Source organism: Ipomoea nil, unplaced genomic scaffold (genome assembly GCF_001879475.1).
Source record: "Ipomoea nil cultivar Tokyo-kokei standard unplaced genomic scaffold, Asagao_1.1 scaffold1259, whole genome shotgun sequence".
Classification (NCBI taxonomy): Eukaryota; Viridiplantae; Streptophyta; class Magnoliopsida; order Solanales; family Convolvulaceae; genus Ipomoea; species Ipomoea nil.
The window spans coordinates 1,109,526-1,120,122 of record NW_017617687.1 but is presented as its reverse complement, the minus strand read 5'-3'; the positions used below and the strand labels follow the sequence as shown (position 1 = coordinate 1,120,122).

The following is a 10,597-nucleotide window of genomic DNA, read 5'->3' as shown; positions in this document are numbered from 1 at the left end:
CTTGTAGAAGTGGAGTCACAGTACACTGGTTCTAGGATTGAGGGAGATGTTGTAACTTCAGAGTTTGTGAAGAAAATGATGGAGGACTTCAAAAGCCAAAAGAACTTACATAGAAGGATTGTTGACTTTGTCGATGGAGGATCTTTCTCTGTTGAAGTCATATTGACTTTATTTGCTTTCAAATGCTTGTGCCCATCAGGTAACTCACTTGTCTCCAACTAATTGTTCTGGCATAGAATTAGTGCAATTTATGTATAGCAACTTCTTTTTAGAATTCCAATGAGTTATTAAATGACACTGATTTTAAATTTCCAGCTATGTATCTCTCTCAAGGAAATCATGAAAGCAAGATCATGAACCAAATATATGGTTTTGAGGGCGAGGTCAGGTCCAAACTAAGTGACACTTTTGTGGAGTTTTTTGCTCTAGTATTCTGCTTTTTACCCTTAGCTCATGTGATAAATGGGAAGATATTTGTTGTCCATGGAGGCCTTTTCAGCATTGATGGTGTTAAGCTCTCTGATATTAGAGCTATTGACCGGTTTTGTGAGCCACCAGAAGAGGGTAAGCTCTCTATGTATATTTTGTTTTTGCAAGAATTCTAGCATGTTGATTACTTTTTCTTCTCTTGGTCACTTGGTCCCCATTGATAATTGCGCACAAAGAAGATTTGATACATTTCTATGTGAATTTTTTGCAATTTTTATTCATGTGGCATTACTGTAGCACAATATATCCTTTGGGAATGAACTTCATTTGAAACATTAGCAAATGTAGGCAATTCTTAGTTTGGTTAAAGGAAAGTCAGCTCTTGATGCATATGAAATAGAACATTTGTTAGAGAATTCAATCTTTGATAGTCATGTCAGATTGAGGCTAGAGATCTTTTTACAATCATTTGACTTGTATGATCCAGAAGAGGTCCTTGACTTAATTGAAGGTTCTGAGTTATAGATGAAGAAGGTACTGAGTTGCTTCATTTATGCTCAAATCATATTTTTTAGTATGGTGGAAAAATGGCCCTTGAATTAGAAGTCTGTTGCTTATTTTCACTATTTTTCTAACTTGATTGTCAGACTATTCTTTACCAGAAGCACTGGTCCTCCAAATTTTGGCAATGTAAGTATGTAGGCATAATTACTTTTCTGTGTAATTGTATTATCTTTTGATTATCATGATCGAGAATTAATGTCAAGCTTGATTATGAAAAAGAAATATTTTCAGTTCATTAATTGTAAGTATAGTATCATACTATGAAGTTCATTTTGTTACTGTTTCCTGATAGAAAGCTAGAGGACTGTGAAAAGTATTGTGCAAATGTTGGTAGACCAGATGCATATATGAAATGAAACTGCAGTGTACATAAAATGAAACTGAATAACATTTCACATATTTGAGTGTATATTGTATAATGAAGCTGTAATTATATCAAAATGATCATGTAGTTGTGTTTTATTAAAACTATAGTGTATATAAAATAAAGTTAAATAACATTTTCACATATTTGAGTCTATAAATATCGAATGAAACTGTAGTTATATCGAAGTGAAACTTTAGTTGTGTTGAACTGACACTGCAGTGTATACAAAATGAAACTGAATAACAGAGTTACTTTTTGCGGAAGGGTGCGTAACGGCGAGAAGCGAACAATATTTCTTTTCATTAAATCAAACGACGTCATTTTGATGCGCGGTGCACGATATAATTTGCGGGACTCTTCTCTCCCATTTATGGCAGAGGCCATGACAAAGAAAGGGAAATTAGGAAAGGAAAATCAAGAAAAATTCAGCCTTTTCAAGCTATAGAACTAAGAAAAGAATTTGAGTAATTGTTCATCTTCAATTCTTTTTATTTGTGAATTACCACTTCTTTATCAAGCATTATTCATATATTTTGATTTTTTATTCTTTTTGTTTTTCGGAATGTTATTTTCAATGGAAATTATGTTGGGAAACCTCTGGTATATGAATATGATGAAGTTACCGTACTCTCTAATTGTAAGTACATGTTATGTCATTTAATTCAATGCTTTGTAAGTTAAAATGGTGAGTGATAGGCTAAGAGTTAAAAGGGACCCGAAATAGGCAAATTATTGTATGGACCATGGTCCACATAGTGCTATGTGAACCATAATAAAAAGTATATTTTTAATATATTAAAAATATATTATTTGTGTATTGAAGGTACATTATATAAAATAATGTACTTTTAGTTCTCAAACAATGTGTTTTTCTTGAATGTAATGTACATTTTTAATATGCTAAAAGTATATTATTTGTGTAGTGAATATACATTATTTGATAGTATGGTCCACAGAGCTCTGTGGACTATGGTCCACACAATAATGATTGTCCAAAATAAGAGTTGATAAACTACATAAGATTAATTTTGATAATGAATTCATATTCATAGTATTTTTCTAATTACTAAATTGCTTGTCTGCATTCTTCTGTTTGTTGGCTTGATTCTTGAATTTCATTCTTTTTAAGTGGTTTAGTGATTAGATTTAGTTTTTTTTTTTTTTTTTCATAAATCAATTTTGGATTTTCTAATTATTTTATTAAGTTATGAGTTGTTCTTCGATCGACCCTTATTTATACACACTGGTACAGTGGTACAACACAATTTGTGCATATAATTACTACTAGTAATATATTACGTGTTTATTTTCAGTATTCATGTTTATTTTTAATAAATTTATTATATTTTAATTGAAACTCATTTTTAGTGTACTACTTGAAAATAAACTAGTCAATAATTCACACTAAAATTAGTTACCTTAAGCTCCGAATATAATAAGTTTGAGTTAATACCTCTAATGGGTCCACCGAGTATTAGGGGTTTATTAGCTATGGTTCTCTGAGTTTTAAATGACCTCCAATGATCTTTCATGTTTTAGAAAATAACCACCCGTGGTCTTAATTCTTAAAATAATATGAGTTTAAAATGACCACGAGACGTTCTAAAAGGACCACGGGTGGTCAGGGACGGAGCCAGAAATTTGGTTGGGGGGGGGGGGGGGGGGGGTCGAAGCAGTAAGGACAGATTTAGAAAATTTTTTCAGTAAAAACGAAACATTAAAACAAAAGAAATAAATTAATAAATAAATAAATAAATAAATTACATAAGAAATATAGTTGTAAATATTGTTGGATATGTGCGAAAAATAAAATACATCGAAACTTACCCATAATAAATTACACACATTAGGAGTCAAAAAACTGTAAAACTATAAGATACCAAAGGATTTGAACCCTTAACATTTACTATTACCAAACATGTGCTCTACCAACTAATCTAATTCATTTCTTGTTAACATTTAATAGTTTTTTTTATACTAATACTAAAACATGCACTATATATATACATATATACACATATTATATATGGGGTGGGGGTGGAATGAGGGGGGCAGCTGCCCCCTGCCCCCTTTGACTCCGTCTCTGCGGGTAGTTATTGTTTAAACTTTAAAACATGAAAGATCATTTAAAACTGAAAAAATCACAGCTGGTAAACCCTAATACTCATATGATCATTGGAGGTATCTCTAAAAAGTTTATAAGAAGTGTGCTACATTCTCTCCTTAAACCGGCAAAGAATTCAGATAAATGGGAATGATAGCAAACAACTAAAAGAGAAAAAAAAAATGATTAATATTCAGTGAGCACAAAGGCAGGCCACAGGAAAGCAGATATGCACCACCACTGATTAAAAAAATACTCCTATTTTCATTCAACATCAACAATGCTGGAACATGATTGGCATTGCCAAAAGAATGTTAACAAAAAAAAAACAAAAAAAAAAAAACAATTTCCATCCAATAACCGGATTCCAGTTCCATAGAGCATATGAATCAATAAAATAGTACAACATAAAAATTGGAAAAATTAAGTCTAATCCCTACCTACTAACAAGTTAATCTCCAGTGAAATTCTAGTTATATTGAAATGAGCTATAGTTGTGTTGTAATGCAACTATAGTGTATATAAAACATGGTTGCAATAGGCGCTAGGTGTTAGTCGGGCGGTAGAGTAGCGCCTAGCGCCTAGCGGGGGCCTAGGCGGTCTAGGCGGCTAACTAAAAAAAAAAAAAAAGAAAAACAGTGCACATGTGAAGGTACATATATGTCATATTATGCATACATATATATATACACCCACATACACACACACATACACACATACATACATATATATATATATATATATATATATATATATATATATATATATATATATATATATATATATATATATATATGTCATATACATGAAAAAAAAAAAAAAAAAAAAAAACAAGGCCGAGTCGGCCAGGTTAACTTGGCTAACTCGACCAAAATGGACGAGTTAACTTGGCCGAATTCGGCCTACTCGGCCGAGTTAGGCGCTAGGCGGGCGCCTAGGCGGCCGGTCGCCTAGGTGGGAACCTACGGGGAAAATCGCCATGGTCTAGGGGCGCTTAGCGCCTAGGCGGCGATTAATCGGTGCCTAGGCGGGATTTTTGCAACACTGATATAAAATGAAACTGAATAACAGTTTAACATATTTGATGTATAATGTCGAATGAAACTGTAGTTATCTCAAAATAAAATTGTAGTTGTGTTGAAATGAAACTGCAGTGTATATAAAATGAAACTGAATAACAATTTCATATATTTGAGTGTATATTGTCCAATGAAATTGTAGTTATATTGAAATAATAATGTAGTTGTATTGTAATGAAACTATAATATATATAAAATGAAATTAAATAACAGTTTCACATATTTGAGTGTATAATGTCGAATGAAACTGTACTTATATATCGAAACGAAACTGTAATTGTGTTGAAATGAAACTACACTGTATATAAAATGAAACTGAATATATTATATTATACAAACAAAGTTACTTTTTGCGGAACGGCGCAAAACGAGTGCTGTTTCTTTTCATTAAAACAGAACGACACCGTTTTGATCTCTAGACTACAATACATTGTAGACCGCAGTCCACAGTAAAATTTTCGCCCTCATGTCCCATTCCAACATTAATCAATTATTCAATTGTTATACGGTTCAATATGGCGCACATTGCAAGATGTATCATTAATATATAGGTTCATTTTTTTTCTAATCAATATTTCTAAAATTGAATAAAAATCAATGCATTAGTTGTTAACTAGAATAAAAATTCTGTTGCAATTTAAAAAAAAAAAAAAAAAAAAATTGTGTTGCAAGGAGTATTGATGGCAATCGTTATGCCATGGAACCGTGTTCACGGTTCCAACAGTGTTAGTACACCATTATCTCTTTTTTTTTTTTTCTTAATTAATTGCGTGACTTTTCTTCATCATTTTCACATTTCGCGGTTTCACTTTAATTTGAAGTGAGCAATGATTTCGGATATTCATAAATTATGAATTCATGCCTGCACATTCACTTTGGAACCATGCATACACATTCCCGTCCGAAATGGCAGACATTCATAAATTATGAATCCATGTCTGCACATTCACTTTGGAACCATGCCTACACATTTGCTTTGGAACCATGAGATTATGAATTTTCTGTTATGAGATTATGAATTTTCAGTTATGAGATTATGAATTTTCTGTTATGAGATTATGAATTTTCTGTTATGAAATTATGAATTTTCTGTTATGAGATTATGAATCTACATTACATTCATAATCTCATAACAGAAAATTCATAATTTAATAAATATTTTACTTTTATGCGATTATGAATTTTCTGTTATGAGATTATGAATTTACATTACATTCATAATCTCATAACAGAAAATTCATAATTTGATCAAACGCGCGCGCCGTTAACTCCACATCCGCGAATTTTTATTTTTATTTTTTTTTGCGTAAAAATGACGTCGTTTGGACTTGTGTTCACCATTCACGGTGAACACGTTTCCAGGGCATAATTTGCGGTATTGATGGTTGTTGGGTCCAAGAACGCTATAAATATGCATCAATTTGCAGCATGGATGGGTCAATGGGAATTATGTTGAGAAACCTTTAGTATATGAATATGGTAAAGTTACCATATTATTTACTTATCTAATTACATGTCATGTCATTTAATTCAATGCTTTGTAAGTTAAAAGGGTGAGTGATCGGCTAAGAGTAAAAACCAACCCAAAATAAGAGTTCATAAAATACATAATAGGACGTCTCCATTAGGAGAATTTTTATTGGATTTTTCATAGCCTTTTGCCATATGAAGGAGAGAGAGAGAATGGAAAGAGAGAGTTTGAGCTCTTTCTGAAAAGACTCAAGATTTTACAGAAATGTGAGACTCACGGCAGAAAAAGCACACCCTCACCGCCCATGCATGAAAGTAGTTACAACTGCGCTCAGCAGCACTTGCTAGACCGGTGCTCACTGCGCACAAGGAACCCCCCTCACTTTGAGAGGTTACTCAACTACACTGCCGCTGGTGAGACTCGATCTGACCAGTTGAGCTACCCATGCAGGCTTAAAAATAAATTTCATAAATCAATTTTGGATTGTCTAATTATTTTATTAATTTATGAGTTGTTCATCGTGAGGTCAACCCTTATTTATACACACTGGTACAACACAATTTGTGTATATTTACCATGGTTGAAAAAATCGCTAGGCGCCCATCGGGTGCTCGAGGAGCGCCTAGCGCCTAGGGCACCAATGTATTTTTTATTTTTTAAAAATTTCTTTAAATTTTTTAAGACTTGATAATTATAAACTATTTGATACTTTAATACTAAAATATTAAAATATTAATCTAAAAAACATCTAGAGTTTGAACAATTTAGGGTTATTTCGCTTAAAACGATGTTGTTTTGAGTGAAATAACTCATTTAAAAAAGAATGGATCAATAGTTAATTGACCGACTTGGAGATCTAGTCGGTGCCTAGGAGACCTAGTTGGCGTCTAGGAGGCCTAGGCGACCGACTGCCTTGGCGGCCTAGTCGTTGCCTTGGCAGCCTAGTCGGTGCCTAGAAGACCTAGTTGGCGTCTAGGAGGCCTAGGCGGTCGCCTAGCCGGCCAGGTGCCTAGACCACCGATTATGGTGATACGCTAGGCGGCCGGCCAACGCCTAGCGCTTAGGCACCGATTACCGATTAATCGGTACCTAGGTGGGATTTTTGCAGCATTGATATTTACTACTAGTAACATATTACGTGTCGATTTTTAGTATTCATATTTATTTTTAATAGCTTTATTATATTTTAATTAAATTCATTTTTAGTGTACTATTTGAAAATAAACTTGTCAATAATTCACACTAAAATTAGTTACCTTAAGCTCTGAATATATATGCTGTGCTGCATTCTCTCCTTAAATTGGCAAAGAATACAGATAAATGGGAATGATAACAGAACTAAAAGAGAAATTAGTTGCACAAAGGCAGGCCATAGGAAAGCAGATATGCACAACTGATTAAAAGAATACTCCCATTTTCATTCAACATCAACAATGCTGGAACATGATTGGCATTGCCAAATGAATGCTAAAAATAAAAATAAAAAAAAAAAAAAAAAAAAAAAAAAAAAAAACCAATTTCCATCCAACAACCGGATTCCAGTTCCAAAGAGCATATGAATCAATAAGATAGTACAACATAAAAATTGGAAAAATTAAGTAAAATAACCACTTAATCCCAACCTACTAACAAGTTAATGCCCCTAAGGCTAAGGGGAATCAGGAATTCTGAAGCAGAAACAGAACGTCGGGCCATGATCCCCCCACGGGAGCCTCTCACAAGTCACAACAACCATCAAAGAATGACTAATAATTATATGCTGCTTCTTCCCTTGATTCTGCCTGGAACTATTACAATTTGGCGACTTTTGGAACTTCCACCGGGAAGTTGTGAATTTCATCCATCCATGGATTTTTCTCCTTAGCGGGGTTGATAGTCCTTAAAGCTTTCCAAACTGCACTATTACACTTGAACCCAGAGCCGAATGCTATCTGCCAAGTTCTGTCGCCCTTCCTAATCCTTCCCTTGGATTCTGAGTAGGATAATTCGTACCAAAGTGAGCTACTCGAGGTGTTTCCGAATCGGTAGAGTGTCATCCTTGAAGGTTCCATGTGCCAATCGGAGAGCTGCAAGTTTTTCTCCAATTCATCCAGCACTGCCCTTCCACCAGCATGAATGCAGAAGTGCTCGAATGCCAACTTAAAATCTGGTATGTATGGCTTAATCTTCATTTTGAAGATTTTTCTACCAACCAATGTGGCAAAGAAAAGCAACTGCTCGGACATGGGAAGCACGAGAGGACCCAGTGTAGTGATATTGGTCTTGAGAGCATCACCGGCAACTGCCATCAGTTCCTTCGACAGAGAAACTCCCACCTTCCCATTCGCATCCTCCAACTGGGTAATGCAAGAAAAGCATTTGTCATCGGAGCCTTTGTGGGTTCTAACCGTATGGACCAACTGGTATTTGGATCGTCTTCGATCGGACCTTTTGTTTGAAAGCAAAATCGCAGCCCCTCCCATCCGGAATAAGCAGTTTGGAAGCAGCATTGATTTCTCATTCCCGAAATACCAGTTCAATGTGATGTTTTCCATGCTGAGCACCAAGGCGTAAGTATTGGGATGGACTTGAAGGAGATCTTTGGCAAGGTCAATGGAGATCAAACCAGCACTACAACCCATTCCACCAAGATTATAACTAACAATGTTTCCACGAAGCTTGTAGTGGTTCACAATCATCGCAGACAAAGAAGGGGTCGGATTAAACAAGCTGCAATTCACGACTAATATCCCAATGTCTTTTGGCTTAATACAAGTTTTCGCAAGGAGCTCATCAATAGCTCCAAACATCACAGTCTCGGCTTCTTTTCGTGCTTCTGCCATGCAAGGATTAGGTGGCACTCTTAACACAGCTTCAGGAAGATAAGTCGATTCACCAAGACCCGACCTCTCAAGAATCTTCTTTTGAAACCTGAGGTTCTCCTCAGAGAACGTCCCAGTCAACCCGGACCTCTCCATGAAAATCTGCCTTGTGCACTTCCTAGCCTCCTCTGGCTTGTAGCAAGAGAAATCCACAAGGTACACAGGGCGGGGACGAGTGAGGAAATAAAGGGTGGACAAGAACACCAAAAGGGTGGAGCAAATGATGACAGAAATGAGATTGAATCTAAGATGATCCCACAAAACATAAACATCTTCCAGGGAGAAGGTAGAGAGTTGAGCAGCAATGACCACAACAAGGGGGGACAAAAATAGGTACATCCCATGGGTGATAAGGTAGTGGTATCCAAGTTTCACATACTTCAATTTCACAGACTGTTTGAAATCAGGCAGTTTTCTTGAAGATCCCTCCTCTTGTTTTGGTTCACTCATTTTCATCTCTGCCACTGCTTTGGATTCACTCATCCCACTGAAATTCAAACAAATCAAAATTATTATCCACTATTTTAGTAAAACCTCAAATAGTTTACCCTACAAAAGAGAATACAAGATCTGGGCAAAGTTGCAACAAAGAATTTGCAGATTAGACAAGGATCCAAAAATAGATTTCAAAAATTTTTCACTTTTTTTCAGCTCTAGAGTGCTTGACTGTTTAATAGTTTCTCAAGAACCTCCAAATCAAACTATAAACAGCTTCTAGTCTTCTACATCCAAGAATTTAAAAACCATAGCTACAGAAAAGGTGAATTTTTATACATAAAGGTAAATTTACACTTTACAGGTAACATAAAATTAAAAAAAATTAAAAAAAAAAATTACTTTTCCAGATTCAAAGGGAAACATCAACATTGGCATTCAGATGAAGATCTGAAACATCTGACGGGAAAAATCACAAGCAAACAAAACAAACACAGAAACACATAATTTATATTACATACACAGGTCAAAGAAGTTTGAATTTAGCAGAGACCTAGATCAGAGAGGAGACCAACCTTGTTGAAATGCGGAAAACCCCAAACCGCTGGCCACGGAGAAACCTAATAGCGTATAGAGAAGAGAGAGAAAGCGAGGGAGAGAGAGAGAGAGAGAGAAGAGACAGAGAGAATTGGCTTGGAGATGAGATGTGTTATGCCTGCCTGTGAGTCCTGAGATGAATAAATAAAGGGTGCATGGAGGCTACAATGTGAATTTCTTGATTCTATTATTATTGTTTATTAGTTGTACGCACAAAAAAATAAAAAATAAATAAATAAAAATTAGTTGTACGCACAAACGTGGGCCCTACTATTTTATTTATTTTTTTTTGGTGATAAATTCAATTTCTATATCCTTACGAAAAAAACTTTTATTAAATATTTAAAATCGATAATTTTCATTGAATTTATGTTCAATCTGGATATTTTTTTTGCTTATACGTGACTATTTATCACTCATAGGCGACTATTCATTAATCATAAGCCCTTAATTAATCCTCTTACAATAAATAACAATCTTGACTGCTTATTTCTCAAAAAAAAAAAAAAATCTTCACTGCTTGATTGAGTTAATTGTGCAATTAATTTGATAACTATAAAATTTTAAATTTAATTTTTTATGAGAATTATTTAATAGTATTAAGAATGTGTGATGAAATCCTAATAATAAAAAATTATAATAGAAAATAAAATTACTTATCTATAAATTTTTTCGTATCTTTGGTCCCAC

The 10,597-nt window shown here is 34.5% G+C and overlaps 2 protein-coding genes across 2 annotated transcripts; one reads left to right on the top strand and one right to left on the bottom strand.

Annotated features, from left to right (window-relative positions):
- The first annotated feature begins 353 nt into the window (after positions 1–353).
- Positions 354–1,349, top strand: LOC109184323. Its single transcript, XM_019334319.1, has 4 exons — positions 354–564; positions 800–940; positions 1,077–1,119; positions 1,286–1,349. Exons 1-4 carry the CDS (start codon positions 354–356, stop codon positions 1,347–1,349), a joined length of 459 nt encoding a protein of 152 aa, XP_019189864.1.
- A 6,164-nt stretch (positions 1,350–7,513) lies between these two features.
- Positions 7,514–10,045, bottom strand: LOC109184382 (3-ketoacyl-CoA synthase 11-like). Its single transcript, XM_019334380.1, has 3 exons — positions 9,886–10,045; positions 7,801–9,394; positions 7,514–7,767 (listed from the first exon to the last, which is right to left on the bottom strand). Exon 2 carries the CDS (start codon positions 9,356–9,358, stop codon positions 7,805–7,807), a length of 1,554 nt encoding a protein of 517 aa, XP_019189925.1. The 5' UTR covers positions 9,359–9,394; positions 9,886–10,045; the 3' UTR covers positions 7,514–7,767; positions 7,801–7,804.
- Positions 10,046–10,597: the final 552 nt, after the last annotated feature.